Source organism: Vombatus ursinus, unplaced genomic scaffold, assembly GCF_900497805.2.
Source record: "Vombatus ursinus unplaced genomic scaffold, bare-nosed wombat genome assembly UNPS02011916.1, whole genome shotgun sequence".
Taxonomy (NCBI): domain Eukaryota; kingdom Metazoa; phylum Chordata; class Mammalia; order Diprotodontia; family Vombatidae; genus Vombatus; species Vombatus ursinus.
In genome coordinates this window covers 2,990,514-3,009,760 of record NW_020951694.1, presented here as the reverse complement: position 1 = coordinate 3,009,760, position 19,247 = coordinate 2,990,514, and the positions used below count along the sequence as shown (strand labels likewise).

At 38.7% G+C, this 19,247-nt stretch overlaps 1 protein-coding gene across 1 annotated transcript in view; it reads left to right on the top strand.

Annotated features, from left to right (window-relative positions):
• Positions 1-233: 233 nt before the first annotated feature.
• The window catches only part of LOC114039451, a 42,998-nt gene continuing 23,984 nt past the window's right edge, over positions 234-19,247 (top strand). Inside the window, exons 1-6 of the mRNA XM_027857219.1 lie at positions 234-440; positions 3,480-3,546; positions 6,049-6,329; positions 8,287-8,344; positions 8,721-8,751; positions 11,839-11,875. Of these exons, the coding sequence (XP_027713020.1) occupies positions 266-440; positions 3,480-3,546; positions 6,049-6,329; positions 8,287-8,344; positions 8,721-8,751; positions 11,839-11,875 (649 nt within the window). The 5' untranslated portion in view covers positions 234-265. The remainder of the gene's footprint in view (positions 441-3,479; positions 3,547-6,048; positions 6,330-8,286; positions 8,345-8,720; positions 8,752-11,838; positions 11,876-19,247) is intronic.

Sequence of the window (19,247 nt, the reverse complement as noted above, 5' to 3'; positions counted from 1 at the left end):
AGTGAAGAAAGAAAGAGAGAAAGAAGAGAGAGCAAAGAATGGGAGAGTAATGGGAGAGAAAGATACAGGAAAGATTGAAAAGCATAAAAAGGAAAAAGAAGAAAAAGCAAAGAAAGAAAAAATGCAAGAGAAGAAAGAAAGTTTAAAGAAAGAAAAACACAAAGAAGAGGAAGAGAGGATGAAAAAAGAAAAAAGCAAAGAAGAAAAAGAAGAAAAAAAGAAAAATATAGAAAACTCAGAAGAGGAAAGAGAAGACAAAAGGAAGATGATTGAGGCAGAGAGAATAGCTTTGCAAAAGCGACTCCAGCTGAAGGGAAGAATGAAAGGGATGAAGAACAGTGAGGTGTGGTGGCCCAAGGAGAAAAAGTTGATTGGGAAGATAGCAATTCAGAACTTTATACAACTTTTGCCAAGTTCCTCTACCATCCTCAAGAGCCCAGGTGCTATTCCTCTCCCCCCCACCTTCTCTATTTTACCTGACTGAGTCAGTATAAAGGGTGGGAGGGAAGAAGGAAAGGACAATGAATGGTACCGTGGAGGGCGCTGAACTGGGAAACAGGAGACCTGGGTTCTGGTCCCAACTCTGCAAATGACTAGTTGTTTGAATTTGGATAAGTCACTTACCCTTTTTAAACTTCAGTTTCCCCCCTCTGTCAAATGAGAGAGCTGGCCTAGATTTCTTAAGGTCCCTTCTACCCTTAATGTTGTATGAGCCTTCCCTACCCTTAGGTCGTCAAGAGATGAAATGACTTGAGGATATATTGTATAGGGAATTCTGCCTTCAGGTTTAATGAGCTCTTGAGTCCTTCTTAATTCTGAGATTTTGCAATTCTATCTAAAACCCTATGAATTCAATTTAATTAAATTGGAAGCACAGTTTCAGTTTGGAATAGTAATCTACCCTGGTCTACCCAGGTCTTGGAAAGAATCTATATTTCAGTTGTCTAGGAAAGAACTGTGCCACATTATTACTTCCAGCTCACTTTTGGTTTTCTAGTAAAGTACAAAAAGTGAAAGCTTTGTCATTATGCCTCTATTCCATGGTAATGAATAGATATGTCTTTCCTCTTTTGAAGCCACTCATTTGTGGTTGGCTTACTTCTCTATGAGTCCAATTTCTGAGTTCTGTAATAGATTCATTTGTTAGACTTCTGAAGGTTTATGAGGCCACTCTTTCTGGACTTCTACACTTATGTGTCTACGTGTCCACACCGGGCTATTTCCAACCCTTGTCCTGTTATCCAGTGACTGAACATGTGTGTCCCCTACAGTGTTGTTTTTAGGGAAGTGGGGATACCCCTGCCTCAGGATAAATCATACTATATACTATCATTCCATTCCTTGTCCCTCCTCCCCACCCCTACAACCCTTTCTATTCTAGTAAAATTCAGGTAAACAATTCTCCAGGGAAAAATTCATAAAGGAGAGGGTAGTGTAAAGCCTGAGAGAAGTTTGGGGGGAGAAGGAGGAAGGCCAGTTCAACTTCTTTACTAGGTTCATGGTAGGTGGGAATTAGGCTAAAGGGATACATATGAGCTTAAAATTCTTTCTAATAACATTTGGCTGTATCATCTAATAGAATCTCAGGGAACTCAGTGGGCATTTAATCCAGCTCATACCCCAAAAGAATCCCCACCATAACATACCCCCAAAGAGGTCATCCAACCTCTGGATGAAGACCACCAAGTGATCCAAACCCTCCTGAAGAGAGTCCATTGCATTTTTACATGGCTCTAATCATTAAAGGAGCTTTTAACTGACATCGAGCCTAAATTTGTCTCTTTATAATTACCACTTTGCCAGCCTTGCAGAAGGTTGTACCTTCTGAGACCAAACTGAAAAAGTCTAGTCTCTCCTCTCTTGCAACCCTTCAAATACTTGAAGATAGCTAACCACCTCGAGTCTTCTCTTCTCCAAGCTAAATATGCCCAGTCCCTATTCCAGTAAGACATGGATGAAAGGCACCATTTTTGTTGCCCTCTTCTGGACATTCATCAGCTTATCAATGTCCTTCTTAAACCGGTGCTCAGAGCTGAACTCAACAATCCAGACAAGGTGTGATAGGGGCAGGGTACTATCACCTCCCTATTTCTGGAAGTTCTGCTCTTTGAGGGCAGCCCAAAATTGAGTTAGCTTTTTTGGTTGCCACATCACACTGCTGAGTCATATTGAGTCTATCTATTAAAGTCCATATTGAATCCAAGGCATTAAAATTCCCAGGTCTTTTTTCAGAATGACTGCCACCTATCCGTGTCTCTGCCATTTCATACTTGGGAAATTGATTTTTTAAACCTAAGTAACATTTTACATTCATCAATATTGAATTTCATCTTATTAGATTTAGCCCAATGCTCTTGACTCTAAAGATCCTTTTTGTTCCCTAATTGTCATCCATTCTATTTGCTGTCCTTCCAATTCACAAACTGAATGAGTTTGTCATCTGTGCTTTTCTTTCTTCAAGTTACTGATCAAAATGATAAAAAGCTCAGTAGTATTCCACTAGAGAACTAGTGCCATGTTTGCAATCAACCATTAACCACTCATTACTCTTTGATCTGGTTATTTGATCAGTTCTGAATCCATCCAACTGTGTTCTTGTCTAATGTGGATGGCTCTCCATCTTCTCCACGAGAAAAGTATGAGACATTTTTTCAAAAGCTTTGCTAAAAGCTAGGTAAACTACATCCACAGCCACTAGTTTAGTAATCTTGTCAAGAAATGAAATGAGGTTAGTTTGGCATGACCTGTTCTAGATGAAGCCATGTTGATTCTTAGCAATCACTACTTCCCTTTGTGTGCCCAGCATCAGTTTTTTGATCCATTCTAAGATTTTCAATGGAATTTAAGTCAAGCTCACAGGCCTACAGTCTCTAGTCTTCTCTTCTGAAAATAAGGACAATGTTTACCTTTCTCTGCTCTTGTTTTTCCATGATCTTTCAGATATCACTGACAGTGGCCCAATAATCATACGCATCATTTATTCTAAAACTTAAGAATGTAGTTTATCTGGGCCAGGTGAATTGAATTCATTAAGCGAGTCAGATTCTCCCTTATTGTCTCTTTAGTTTTCTTGAGTATCATCTCCCTGTTTTAGTTATCCTTGTTTCTTTAATAGATAAGGATCATGAGATTGGATTTAGAGATGGAAGGAACCTTCGAAGTCATGAAAGCCAAACCCCTAATTTTGTAGATGAGGAAACTGGGGCCCATAGAGCATAAATTACTTACCTGAGGTCACATAGCTAAGTGAGTGTCTGAGGCAGGTTTTGAACTCAGGTCTTCCTGACCTCAAGTACAATACTACCCCTGCCCCACCCTTTTACATAGAAGGCAAACAAAACCAAGAGAAATTAAATGACTTGCTAAAAGTCAGATGGGGTGTTTGAGAGATTTCTCTCCAAATTTCCAGTCTTCTTATCAATATCTCCAGTTATAGGAGTGAAATAATACAGTACTTACTCTTTATTTTTACCTTTTAGACATAGAAGACCATGTCAACAGGCCAAAGAAGAGACATATGGACCTTCAGGAACATCTGAACCAGAAGTAAGATTTTTTTTTTCTCTGTTATCCACATTGTTGTATATTTGACTTAAGGCCACATATACATTTTGTATGTAACTATCAGGCATACTTGGAAAGTCATCTAGACTGGGAGTCTGGACACCTAGCTCTGCAAGTATCTATGTGATCTTGTCAAAGAACTTTACTTTTCTGAGCCTCAGTTTTCCATCTGTGAAACAAAAAACAAACCAAAAACCAGAGTTAGACTAGATGTGTTTTACTCTGTATTCTGGTTCACGTTAACATCTGCTTTGCCAGTGTACCCCAAGGGCCATGGACTTTTCCATCTGACCTGCAGCTGAAACCTGTGTGTGTTGTCTCCTCTCACGAGAATATGAGCTCCTTGAGATCAGAGTCTGTCTAACTTTTCTATTTGTATCCCCAGAGCTTAGGACATAGTAAATGCTTAATAAATCCTTCTGTTATACTTTGATATCTAAAACATCAGCCAGCAATTAAATCAAATAGGTTGTTTATTGTCATCTTATCTAGATAATTGTTAAGACTGTTTTTCGAGCTGATTGAAGTGATAAGCAAAATTAACATTTTACCAAATTCATGGACAATTCCTTCCTTTCCAAGATTCATGATTATCGTCCACCAAAATCATTCATTCAATAAACATTTAGCAAGTGCCTACAATGTATTTGGCAATGTTCTAGGCCTTGTAGGAAATACAAAGATTAGTTGGACAAGATCCTTGACTTTGCCTGGAATTTATTGGCTAATCATTGTGATAAGGTATCATAACTATAATATAAGACAGAATATAAGAAGTAGTCTAAAATGTACTAAGTGCTAGGGGAGCTGAAGGGGCAGATTACTTCTAGATAAGGATAAGAAATAGGGAAAAGTTCCATGGAGGAGGTCATAATTTAACTCCTTCAGGGATCATTAGGACTTTGGTAGGAAGGACAAAAAGCATTCCAGCTAGAAAAACTGACATAAGCAAGAATGGAGAATACGGAAAAGTTGGGGATGTATTGGGGTATGTTTCCATTCAACAAATGTTTTATTAAGTGCCCATTGTAAATCTCTAGTACTCTGCTAAGTGCTGGGGATTCGAAAATGAAAAGCAATACAGTTCCTGTTTGTAAAGAACATCTAACTTAGTAGAGGGGGATATATTCTAATAACTACAATACAAGTTTAAATATGATTAAGGGGATAGGCATAATTCAAACCCAGGTCTTCCTAACTTCAGGTTCAGGCCCCACTATGCCACCATGCTCCTTTATTTAGGCAAGGGTAAGCTAATGAATGTTTTGAGCACAGGAATGCTAGGATAGACCAGTGCACTAGGAACTGCACTAACTACTTAGGTAGTAGTCAGTGCAAGGATGGATAAGAAATAGGAAAGACTGGTGGCAAAGAAGTCATTGGAGGCTATTATTATAATAGTTCAGGTGAGAGGCGATTGGAGCCCAAAGCATGGTGGTAGTAATGGAGATAGTATAGATGGGTACTAAAGATATTAGCAAAGGTAAAATTGATAAGACTTGGCAACTGACTGGTTGTGGGTGATATAAGAGAAGGAAAAGTCAAGGATGATTTCAAGCCTGGGTAATTGGGAGAATGGTGGTGCCATCCACAGACATAGAGAAATTAGGAATAAGAGCAAATTTTGGGAGAAAGATGATGAGTGAACTTTGGACATGCTGAATTTGAGATGAGAGTCATCTAGGAGTTGACAGTTGGGAAAATGGGACCTGGATCTCAAGGAAGAGATTGAGCCTGGTGATACACATTGAGCAGTCATATAGAAGGGATCATTGAAGCCGTGGAAGTACATGTGCTGGATTTGGCATGGAAGAGAACAGTTTTAGAGAAGTTTCAGTATAGTGGGAAGGCAACCTGATGCCAGGGGAGTGAGGAGTTAGTGGCTGATTAAGAAATAGGGGCAGCAAATATAGAAGTTGACAATGAAGGAAAGGACAGAAAAAGAGGACAATAGGATGCAGGGGTAGCAGGGTGAAAACTTTTCTATTTTTTGTTTTTTGATTGAGTAGATCTTAGCATTCTCTAGAAAGGAAGGAACTAGGTAGGAGAAACAGAGATAAAAATAAAACAGAGAAAAGGAGAGACAGAGAGTAGTTAATATGTTGTAAGATGCCAAAGGAGTCAAGAGATTAGGATACACAGGTGCAGAGGTTAGCTTTGGAAATAAGGGTCATTTTGAGTCTTCTGAGACTCAAAAGAAAGAGGAGGAAACAATGAATGAAAAGGGTTAATACTATGAAAAAGGAGAGCTTCTCAGTGGGTCATCTGCCAAATGGTTGATGGGATTAGGGGTGGAGTTGGAGGTTTTGAGGAAAGGGGAGAGTTAGAATGACATGCGAAATGAGACAAAAGTAGATTGGGGACAAATCATGAAGGGCCTTACACGTTAGACTTACTATTTAAAGTGGGAATAAACTTTAGTGTTGACCTTATCACACAGACAAGTCAGGAGTCTTTGAACCAATTTGTTCATTTGTCCCACAGATTTGTGGGGCAGAAGGGGAAAGCAAATAGAAAGGAAAGAAAATGCAAGGGAAGAGGTAACGTCAGCAATTCAGAAGAGGAAGACCAAGCTGAGAAGAACAAAATTAAAAGAATAGACAAGAAACAGAAATTAGGGATTGTCAGAGTTCTAAGAAGGAGAAGCATTTGTTTCCAAAAGATGACACTTGGAGACCTGCACCCACTGTATACCCCACGCCCCTGCAGAATCTATCTGCTCACACTTGAAGGCACCCACACAGAGACAGCCACTATCACCAATGGTAACTCTTTTCCTTTTTAAACATTTCCTTTTTCATCCCTCTTTTTATTTCTGATCTGTTGGTTATAGAAAAAAGAACTAGAACTAATAGGTGAGAGTTATGAGAAAGGAGATTTTGCCTTAATATAAGGACGAAATTCCTAACAATTAGAGCTGTTGAACAATGGAAAATGTTGCTTTTAAGGTGGTAGAAACTCATCACTGAAAGCACTTAAAAAGGAGTTAGATGATTACTTTGTTGGATATGGAAATATCCAAGGATTTGTCAATAGATACTCCTACCAATCATACTTATCAGTGCGCAGAGACATTTTATTAACTGGTTTTATTATATGCTCAGAGCACAGATACTTTTTATCTAAATGACCACTGAGCACCAGATAGAATTTTTCGTAAGACTTACATAGTCTCTAGATTCATCATCAGAAAAAAAAAGGGGGGGGGAGAACAATTAGATTTGCAGCTGCCAAAAAAGAAAGGGAAAGATTTACATTTTAAAGATAATTTTATAAAATGTAATAGATGTGTGGTGAATGAATACATGAATGAATGACAGAATGAATTAGTACATGTGGAGTGAAGGAATGGAGAAAAAGGAGGTTTACATGTCAAAGATAACAGGAAGGGAAAAAAATTATATCAGGTCAAGTTATGAATTGCTCAACAAGCACTGAAATGAATTACTCTGGCATTTACAACTAGTAATGCTCATCATAAAGCTAGGCCAGAAATTCTTTTATCTTTAACCATCTAAATTATCTAACCATCTAAATGATCTAAATTAAATTATTGGAAGTCTCACCTAAATTCCACACTACAAGGAAAGCCTCAGCCACTTAAATGATTTTCCTTAAAAATAAAGTGGCCATACTAGAGCCAAATGGAAAGGAAATTAAAAACCCTTATGACACTGGGAATGGGATTTCTGCATTGAACTAGGGGTTGGACTAAGGACTTTTAGGACTAAGGACTAAGAATTCCTAATTTTGAGATTCTGTAAGCCTATGCCTCACTGCATTCCTAGAACAATATCCTGCTTTCATTCAGTCTCCCACATTCCCTCCATCCACTAGCTGTGTGACCATGGATCTATTTTACCTCTCTGGAACCAAATTTCTTCCTGTAAAATGTAAGATTAAGTGATCTCTAAAGTCCCTTTTCTAGCACTTATATATTCTATATATCCTTCAAAACTGTCTTTAAATGGTTTACTTGAATGGTTCAAATCAATTCTCACACATTTGGTCCATGTAGTGTCAAATAGCCAGTTTATTTTGCCCTCTGGTTGTTCAATTTCCTCCCTCAGTGTTTCTCATGAGTCTCCCACTCTACATGTTATTATACATGTAATTCATTCTGTTATTCATTCATATATTCATTCACCACATATTTTTAAATGCCTATGTGTTCTATATGCAAGACATTATGCTAGGAGACTTCCTTTCCTTCTTGCCTCACACTGTTTTTGTATAATTTGTAACTTAAATTAATAATAACATATATATATATGTATATATATATACATATATATACATAATATATATATACACACATATATATACATATATATATATAAAAAACTCTTCAAAATTTACCGTTTCTCTATAATGATCCTGTGAGGTATAGGGATTATAGATATTACTATCTCCCATTTTTACAGACAAGGAAACAGACTCAGAGAAGTTGTGACCCTGACATTTTAACTTTAATTAACTAACACCAAATCAACCAACAGATATTTATTATTCAAGTCCAGGGCTCTTTGATAAATAATTGTCCCCAGATTCAAAAGAAATCCTCAGATTTTTTGGTCCTTCAGAAAGGACTCAAGTTCCTCAATTCAAGGGGGGATTTCTTTCAAATTGGTATTTTTGTTCCTCACCATTGCATTCACCAGGCATATCCATCTCTTTGGAGGAGGACACAGGTATAGTTTTATTCTTCCTTTTGTCTTTCAGGAGATAGACAGTACAGTCTTGACTCAGAAGAGAGAGAGAAAGTCACTCTTGAAGGGAGGTAAGAGGTTTTATCTTTTTGTTGTTTTCCTGGATGTTAGATTTTGGTGGGACAAAGGAATTCTTAGAGAAAAGTGAAACTTCTCTTCCTAAAAGCTATTGTAGTCAATTTCTGTCCCTGCATATGCATTCTGTAGTCACAAATGTTGCTCCAAATCATCCCTTTCACAACAGGAACACTTGTGTCACCTTAGCTCAGGGATGATATATTTGGGAAGAGGAAGAGAGAAGAAAATGAAACCTCTGGGACAGAGACTACTCTGTCTTGAGGGATGAAGAAATAATGTCAATCTTAGTTAACCCCTGTCCCCAACATTACTTCTATTTGGGTAATAGGGTAGAAAAATTCTCAGGGTTCTTTTACTCTCTTTATCTAGACTGATGACACAGCTTGTGCAAAAGGGCGAGGTAAGTGGCATTCCCTTGAATACTAGTACCCTTCCATAATTCAGTGCCCTGTGTAAAGGAAATGCTTAATAAATATCTGTCCAATCAGATTAACCATCAAATAGGTACTTTTACCAATTAAGTATAGCGATAGAAGAGAGGTTTTTGGGGGTGGTAGAGGGCTGGTCCTGGGGTCAAGAAAAACAGAATTCAACTCTTCTCTCTCACTCAAGAGTGAGTCAAGTAACTCTCAGTGCCTCCAGGCAGTCCTCTAAATTGTAGCTGACTTGCAGATCACTAAAAGCAGCATGGACACTATGATAGGTCCAGACTGAAGGAAAAGGTAGCAGATTTGACATTGTGTATTATCCATCTCCCAGGATTGAAGGGAGGGTCAAATGAGAACAGAAATGCTTTTTAATCAAGTACCATGTAAGTGTGTTGTTGTTGTTGTTACAAATAATAATAGGTGTTCTTTTTGCTGATATTCTGAGGTAGGGGAATTTTTTTTCCTTATACAAGTTCTATGGAAAAACATTTAATTCAATTCAGTGAACATTCACTAGATGCCTACTTTGTGCTAAGTACTGGTGATATAAAAATAAAAAACAATGAAGTTCCTACCCTCAGGAAGCTTATAGTCTAGTTGGTAGATGAGTCATGCATACAAAGGTAGAATATGGTTAACTACACAAGAGAAATCAAATGTAGGGACTCGAGAGATGAGAGGAGGAAGTGAGGGATCACCTCCAGTTGGGAAGATGAGGAAAGGCTCTGTGGAGGAAATGGCAGCTAAGCTGGCTTGAAGGAAGAAAAGTGTTTCCACTAAGAGACTGTTCTGGGTAAGGGAGAGGGGAAGGAGGGGAAGGAGGAGAAGGAGGAAAGGAGACAGTGACCTGTAGGAACTTAAAGAGGCAAGAGAAAGCAGGACAAGCAGCAAATAACTCAATTTGGCTATAGCATGTAAAGGTAAGTAGTGTGAGTTCAGGTTGTAAAGATAATTTGGAGACATTGTAGGAGGTCTTGATTACCAAGCTAAGGAACATGTATTTCATTTCCTTGTCACTCACATGCTCCACAGGGAACAAACCCTGAAGGGTGGTTCTATACATCTACACTTGGATAGAAAGTAGACATTTTAGTTAGTAACCTAGATGGATTTTGATTGAAATTTTCACTTTCTGTCTAGATACCTGTTATCCAAGGGCAAAAAAACAAAAAACAAAAAACAAAAACCTTATGACTGAGCCAAGTATTTCTTATGATGAAATCTATCCTCCTATTCCTATTCTTCTCCAAATTCTTAATTTTCTTCTGTGACCCTCATAAAATGGTACTTCTGGCTTGCTCTCTCTTGCTTCCACCCTCATTATTAGTGTGATTGCTGATCTCACCTATACTTTCCTTTTTCATTTTCTTTTCCATATGTTTGTTTCTTATAACACTTTCACTCAACCCGAGAAACACCAAATCATACCAAACAAAGGTCCAAGCTTCCAAATATGTCGATTTATTAAGCAATGGATGCCAATTGCATAACAAATAGGGACCAGGTCTCCTCAGCTTGGCACTGAATCCCAAATACAGGGAAAGACAGATTTTTATGTGTTAAAAAACAATCAAATAAGACCAACTAATTAAAAGAAAACAATCAACAAGATACAAACCAGGATGCAAAATTAGGTAATATGATTTCTAATTGAAGGAAAGATTAGGGGCTTTCCAAGTTGGGAAGGGAGAAAAATGAGTTTTAGTTGAGTTGGGAAGGGTCAAGTGAGTTTCAAGGTCTTTCCTTTCCCAGAATTTGGAGATGCTGATTAATTGCATCACCCTGCTTTTATGAAACAATAGATGACTTATGCCATCTAGTTTCCTGTGAATGATTTGCAGAAAAATATCAAGACGGAGGATAATGCATGTTGTAGCACAAACTGGAGTTCATGAGAGAGAATCCAATTGGTTCTCTCCATCCTCACAGCAAACCAGCTCCATTTGTAACTGGCCTTCACTCCATATGTGATAATGTGTTATGGTACATGATGCTCTACAACCCACGTCAAGGTTCCTAGTCCTACTTTAGGCCCTTTGATTTCCCAGATACTTACCCAAAGGCCAGTGAACATATCCTACTTCCTGACCCCTATCCACATCCTGATGATGCCCTCTTGTCCCCACAGGGGCCCAGAGCCCTCTCCCCTAGAAGTGGGAGGCATTCCTAGGAAGCATAATCTCTGCTCAAAGAAAGTGTCCCAAAGTGTCTGATCTCCTGAGTAGAATCTATGTAAGTCTTCTTTTGCACCCCACTCTCAGGGGAACATACCTCAATCATTATGGAGAATTAAGACTCCATAGATGAGGTCTAGTTTCTGTATGACAGTCAGGAACCAAAAGGATCTTATTAGATCAGAACAATGGGCTGAGTCAAAGAGGGTACAACTCAATGGGGATAAATGTAAAGTCTTATACTTGGGTACAAACAATTAGCTTCACAAGTACAAACTGAGGAGGCATGATTAGGCAGCAATTTAAAGAGGATCTGGGACTTTCAGCTCAATATGAGTCAGCGGGGTGCTGGGGCAGTCATACCTGGACAGATCTAAGCTGCAGTAGTGTGCTTAGCTCTGGGTGCTACAGTTTAAGAAGGTCATTGATAAGCTGGAAAGTGTCCAGAGGAGGGTGACCAACATGGTGAGTCCTGCCATACTAGGGTGGGTTAAAAAAAAATTGGCCATATTTACCCTGGAAAAGAGAAGACATGATAGCTGTCTTCAAGTGTTTGAAGGACACTCGTGTGGAGAAAGAACTAGATTTGTTCTATTTGAACCCAAGAACAATGGGTAGAAGTTACAAAGAGGCAAATTTATGGAATAGTTCTTAGTGTCTTTGAGCTGACCTGATAAAGGGGAGTTTAAACTAGAGGAGAACTTGTAATTTTGCTCCCAAATGATAAAAATCCACCTTTCCCCAACCCTATGAAAAAAGCACTGGCCCAGGCTCACTGTAGTGAACCATGGTGTGAGTAAGTGTTGTTTTAGATAAATTTACCTCTTTTTTCCACATCTTTTGTTGTCCTGATTTAGTAATCTGTTTTTTTCCTTTTTGCTTTAGAAAACTACAATACAGGAGACATTCCCAAAAGTCAAAGGTAAATAAAGAATGAGAACCAGATGGCAAAGTACTCTTAACCTAAGAGAGTTATAGATGCCTGGATAAAGATTGTATTTGGGGTGGGGAGAAAGGAGAGTTTTTCTCTGGTCATGAGTACAGAAGATCATCACATTTCATTTTAATTTTGATGTTTTTGAATGCACATTTACAAAGCAGAAATCAAATAATCAACCAACAAACATTTATTAAGCACATATTATGTGTCAGGCACTGTACTAGGTAATAGAGATCCAAAGACAAAATTAAATAGTCTTTGCCCTCAAGATGCTTTGTACATTGTATAGGGGAAAAATAATTATGTGATATATATATGTGTGCCGGCCGCGCCGTGCACTCTCCTCCTATAAGGAGCAGGCTGCCAGAGTCATACTTACCAGTCTTCAGTGCCTACCCGGATAAACACACAGAGACGAGCCTACCAGGAGGTGCCAACACCCGAGCTTTATTCAGAGGCCATAACAGCAAGGCCAAGCAGGAAGGCCAGAGCAACAGAGCAGGAGCAAAGAGAGCGCGTGTTCCGACCACGACCGTTCCTTAAGTACCTACTTAGCCCCTCCTCCTCAGCCGGCCTACTAGTCAATGATTGTAGGGTCAGATACCGGAAGGGGATGTCTGAGTTTAGCGCACCAAGGGAGAGGAAGTGACGCAGGAGGCTAGGACCGGACACAGGAAGGAGGCGTCTGGGGTTGACGTTGCACTTAGGGAGGGGATTAAGCAAAGGGAACTCGTCCTCTGCTGTCCCGCTCCCACGTGGCACAGCCTCCTGCCTCAGGAGCACGTGCTCTGGCTACTTCCTTGTATTCTGTTCCTTCCTCAGCTTATCACAGCTCCACATAGCACTGCCCACTGCCTCAGGAGCGTGAGCTCCGGTTACTTCTCCGTATCCAGATCACCACAGCCCCTGCCTCTGGAGCGTGAGCTCTGGTTACTTCCTAATACCCAGTTCCTACCCCATCTTGCCACAATCCCTACTTGGCAGTAGCCAGCATCAGACAGTCCCTCACATATATGTGTGTGTGTGTGTGTGTATATATATATATACACACACACACACACACACACACACACACACACACACACATATATATACATATATATATATATACACACATATGTATACATATGTATATTACATACACACATATCTTTCCATAGTGTTGGGAAAGGTAGATTGAAAGTAAAGGCAGTGGGGTTGCTCTGGGAGTCATTAATTGTGGAATCCTATATGAGAGAAAAAAATCCAATATCCCTCCCTCCCAATTCAGCATTCCCGTTTGCAATGAACCTAACAGTTTAAGCCAAATTCAGTCTGTGCTTCAACATGCCCAGTATTAGGGAGCTCACTCTTCATAAAACAGTTCCTTCCCTTGTTAGATAATTCTGATTGTTAGAAAGTTTTACTTAATATAAACTGAAATCAGTCTCTATAATTTCCACTGCCTGGTCCTTGTTTTGACTTCAAGGGCTATATGGAATATGTGCTATCTCTCTTCCATATGGCATCCTATCAAATGACCCTGGAAAGGTAAATTTTGAGACAACACCAGTAATAGTGATTTGGAACTGACCTCTATGAGGTTGCTCTGAGGAGTCAACCTCAGATCACCTTGGAAAGCAGCTGTGGCAGAGTTGCCTCTGTGGTGCTGGTGGTAGGGTAGATGATGCTCCCAAGTCCTTTGGTAAAGAACCCATGTGAAGATGCTTATAGATTATGGCAGGTGTTTCTAGCATGCCCTTGTGGGTTCATTTCTCGGATTCCAAAATGGCTTTGCCAAATCATTCTTTTTTTTTAATTGATTTTTTTTGCAATTTTTAAAAATTTATTTATTTTTAGTTTTCAACATTCACTTCCATAAAATTTTGAGTTCCAAGTTTTCTCCCCATCTCTCCCTCCCCCACCCCAAGACAGTATGCAATTTGATATAGGCTCTACATATACATTCATATTGAGCCATTAGTCATGTTGTAAAGAAGAATTAGATCCAATGGGAGAAACCATGAGAAAGAAGAAACAAACAAAAAAAGGAACAGGAAAAAAAGAAAGAGAGCAAATAATATGCTTTGATCTGCATTCAGAAGCCATAGTTCTTTTTCCAGATGTGGACAACATTTTCCATCATGAGTCCTTTGGAGTTGTCTTAGATCCTTGCATTGCTAAGAAGAGATGAGTCTATCAAAGTTAGTCATCACATATTGTGGCTGTTAGTGTGTACAATGTTCTCCTGGTTCTGCTCACTTCACCCAGCATCAGTTCATGTAAATCTTTACAGGTTTTTCTGAAGTCTGCCTTCTCATCATTTCTTATAGCACAATAGTATTCAATTATATTCATGTATCACAACTTGTTTGGCCATTCCCCAATTGATGGGTGTCCCCTCGATTTCCAATTCTTTGCCACCACAAAAAGAGTTGCTATAAACATTTTTGTATATGTGGGTCCTTTTCCCATCTGTATGATCTCTTTGGGATGTAGACCTAGAAGTGGTATTGATGGGTCAAAGGGTATGCACATTTATATAGTCCACTGGGCATAGTTTCAAATTGCTCTCTAGAATGTTTGGATCAGTTCACAACTCCACCAACAATGTGTTAGTGTTCCAGTTTTCCCACATCTTCTCCAACATTTATCATTTTCCTGTTTTGTCATGTTAGCCAATCTGATAGGTGTAATGTGATACCTCAGAGTTGTTTTGATTTGCATTTCTCTACTCAATAGTGATTTAGGGCATCTTTCATACAATTATAGATAACTTTAACTTCTTCATCTGAAAACTGCCTATTCATATCCTTTGACCATTTATCATGGTGAATGACGGGTATTCTTATAAATTTGATTCAATTCTCTACATATTTTAGAAATGAGGTCTTTATCAGAGATATTGGTTATAAAAATTCTTTCCCAGTTTTCTGCTTCCCTCTTAATCTTGGTTACATTGGCTTCGTTTGTGTAAAACCTTTTCGATTTAATGTAATCAAAATTATCCATTTTGCATTTCATAATGTTCTCTATCTCTTGTTTGGTCATAAATTCTTCCATTCTTTATAAATTTGACAGATAAAATATTCCTTGCTCTCCCAGTTTGCTTATAGTGTTAGCATTTATATCTAAATCGTGTACCCATTTTGATTTTATTTTGGTATACAGTATAAGATGTTGGTCTATGCCTAGTTTCTGCCATACTATTTTCTAGTTTTCCCAGCAGCATTTGGTCCAATAGTGAGTTTTTATCCCAGAAGATGGAGTCTTTGGGTTTATCAAACAATAGATTTGTATAGTAGTTGACTACTGTGTCTTGTGTACCTAAGCTATTTCTTAGCAGCAAATCATTCTTTAGTGTCACCTCAATCAGACTGCCCTCCAGAGATTCTTCTCTTGAGTTCACCCTATTGGCCTTGTCCAAGTTGGTCTCTGAAGCAACCTTGATAGGTCTATCTCTGGAACAGGTCTCCAGAGTGAACTTGTGGACCTAAATCTACAATGATCCTCAAAGCACTTGATTGCTTTTGGCCAAAGGGCAAAAACTACCAGAACAGATATCATACTTCTTATTGTTGTTCAATCATTTCAGCAATGTCTGACTCTTCTGTGATCTCATTTAGGGTTTTCTTAGCAAAGATACTGGAGTGGTTTGCCATTTCTTTCTCCAGTTCATTTTAAGATGAGGAAACTGAGGCAAACAGGGTTAAATGACTTGCCCAGGGTCACATAGCTAGTGTCTGAGGCCAGATTTGAACCCTTGTATTCCTGATTCTAAATCCAGTGCTCTATCCACTGTACCACCTAGCTGCCCAGATATTAAACTATCTTCATAATAAATTCAGAACAGAACAGAATTAGAGTGAATTTCTATCCATGAAATTAAGTACCGTTCCCAAGTTGGCTGCATAAAAAGAATCATCATGCCAATATATCACTATGATGATTTAATACCTTGTGATCTGATTAAATAATTTGTGATCTGAATTTTGAAGCATTCAGGCCAAAAGAGCTTCTCTAAAAGTCACATTTAGTTCTGTGCCAGAGAGTAAGTAACTTGCCTTTTCTGGAATTATTCTTAAATGGCTGCTAGTTAAAATGACCTCTAAGAAATATTGGGTGGTGACATAGAGCCTGGCATATAGTAAGTGCTTAATAAATGTTTATTGATTAATTGATTGTATGTGGCTATGACTGTATTTGAAGTGTATATCAGGGAGGGTGGGCAGTTACGAGCTAACCTGGAGTACTGTAAAGAACACTGTCCTTGGAATTAAAAGAACTGAATTCAATTCCTGGCCTTGACACTTAACTAATGTTAACTGAGAAAGTTATTTTACCTCTCAGCCTCACTGTCCTCATCTGTGAAATAGGGACATTAATACCTGCCCTACTGGTCTCACAGGATTGTTGCAAGGAAGTATATTGTAAATTGTAACATGCTATAGAAATATAAATTACGTTATTATTGGTATTTTAGGGTTGAAGGCTATAACTCTGAAGGTTAGTAGGAAGGTCCAAAAAGGGTACCAGTTATGAACTGGAAAAGAAATTTAAGGGTGGATTTAGGTAAATTGGGTTTGAAGAAAACGTGAGGAGCTATCCTGAGACAGTGTGATGACTGACCACATGGTGGGTGTAGGTCCAGATATCAGGTAGCTAACAGCAGAGTTAGTTATCCTGAGAAGGTGGTTAGATTAGGGATATCTTAGGAGATGCATCTCATCCTCTGCATCTCAACTGTTCTGTATTATAGTTTCTTTTATTTTTACCCCCTTTTCCTATAATGGCTAGTAAAGTCCTTTGCAAAAATGCAATCTCTCTCTTAGGTGTACTAAGGGAAATAAAGGGGAGTACTCGCCCTTAGGCCTGGAAGATTGGTGGCAGTAGTGGGGACATATAGATCCAATGACTTAGGGATGCTGGTTAGTAAATATTGAGTTATTGTAACTATTATTATAATTATAGAAAAGAAAAGCAGAAAATCCTAAGTGGGCTTGTAGCTACAAGGCTCAGTCCCCTGGGTTCTGCTTGGGGTATGGGGAAAAGAATGGAGAGGAGAAAGGGGGCACTTTCTCACAGTAGCTACAAAACTAGTCCTCTTGTTTCTACAGCTAGGTATATATAGCATCACACAGATCTGACAGTTGATTCTCAGGTGGTTCTTTCTATTATTACTTTGCAGGCATAGGCTGTATTGAAAGCAACTTGGCATTCCAAAATCACAGCTTTGGGTTCCAGGGCCAGTGAAATACTGTACCAGAGGTGGTGGTTAATCTTCTTGCTTGGCAAACCAGGTAGAAAGAGTATATACTAGAGGGGGGAAATGGTCAGACCAATTTTTAGATCTGCACGGTTTAAATGCTTCTATTTGAAAGAAAGAAGAGGAAGAACCATAGGATTTGGGCAGGACTTATCTCAATATCTTGGAAAATCTAATCAGAGAATTGGGGAGGAATGGTTTCATTCACTTTCACACTTAATTTGGATATATTCTAATCTAGACATAACCACAGGCTGATCCCAAGTCGCCTTGTAAATAACAGAAACTCCTATTTTACAACCCCTTTTTAGACCAGATCTGGGAGTCCATTTGGTATAGGAAACTTACCCAGTCATATACACAATCAGTATTTGGCAGAAGGAAGACTTGACCTTGGCCTTCTTGACTCTTAGGCCAGCTTTAGGTGGTGAAGTAGATAGAAAGTTGGACTTTGAATTCAAGGCTGCTAGCCTTGAATTAAAATATGACCTTAGATGTATACCAGCTGTGTGCCCCTGGGCAAATCACTGAACCTCTTTCTGCCTTAGTTTTCTCATCTATAAAATAGGGGTAATAATAATAGCACCTACTTTACAGGTGAGGATAAAATGAGATAATATTTGCAAAGGGCTTTACAAACTTTAATATTGGGCCTTGGAGTGAGGAGGACCTGAGTTCAAATCTGGATTCAGACACTTGACACTTACTAGCTGTGTGAATCAGGGCAAGTCACTTAACCCTGGTTGCCTCACCAAAAAGCAGAAAAAATATATATTATTATTCTACACCATAATTATCTTTCAGCATGCCATCATAGTACTTATCTTTCAAAACACTTTCTTTACAACAATCCTATAAGGTGGGTAGGGCAAATATTATTATCCTCAATTTACAAATGAGTAAGTTGAGACACAGAGTGAATAAGTGATTGGATTATGGTTACGTAGCTAGTAAGTATCAGAGCTGGGACTTGTGACTCTCAAATCCAATTTTCTTCCTGCTGTACCACATTAAATACATTGATACTTATATAATGTTTTACATGTATCATCTTATTTGATCCTCACAACAGCTCTTTGAAGTAGGTAGTATAAATATTATTATTCCCCAATTTTACAGATGAGGAAACTGAGGCTCAGAAAGTCAAAATGACTTGCTCAAGGTCACACAGTGCTAAGATGTAAACCTAGGTCTTGTGACTCTAAATTCACTGTTCTATGAACTATATCATGTTCTTCTACCTTCTACAAGAAGCCTTCCCTAACCTCTCTTAATTCCAGGATTTTCCCTCTTATTTCCTGTTTATCCTGTATATAGCTTACTTGGTATATATTTGTTTATATGTTGTCTCCCCCAATAGATTACAAACTCTTTGAGGGCAGGGATTGTCTTTTGTTTCTTTTTGTATCCCCAGTACTTAACACAATGCCTGGCACATAGTAGACACTTAATAAATGTTTATTGATTGATTGAAGAAAGTAAAGTATGGGAATGCACAGGGCAGACAGAAACTTCTGGATTTGTTTTGTAATAATTAGAGCTAAGACCCTGTCATTGGGAACAGCAATGAGAACAAATGTGGCAATTTCTAACACTTGGTCTTAACCTTTGATCTTCTTTCTGGACGTAACATTAATGTAGTATTAAATACATTTAGAGATGACCCCTGTAAGTTGTTATGATGATATGGACAATGAAGCCTAGCAGAAATCTGACTTCTGGAAGGCCTTGTCAAAGTTATTTTCATGGAGTTGTTATGGGTCAGAGTCAGATCTATGGTGACTCTTCCAAGAGTGTTTCTGAATAGTCCCATTAAGAGGTTGCTCATAGGGGTTGTTTCTAGAGTGCCTGAGAGTCACATTTATTATTGATGAGGAGTTGTGGCTTTTATCGCCATTGTAATGCTTGAAAGCTTTTCCTGTCCACTGTCACTATTTCACTGTGCTATCAGCTGAAACTTTCCACTCATATCAACACTGTAAAACTGATTGACCTCTCCAGGAGGTCAAAAAACTCTATGGGAGTTTTCCTAAACTAAGTTCAATGGCTCACAATAGCCAGTCTACTTTAATTTCCTTAGTGGAAGGCATTAGAAAGTAGTTAAAAGAC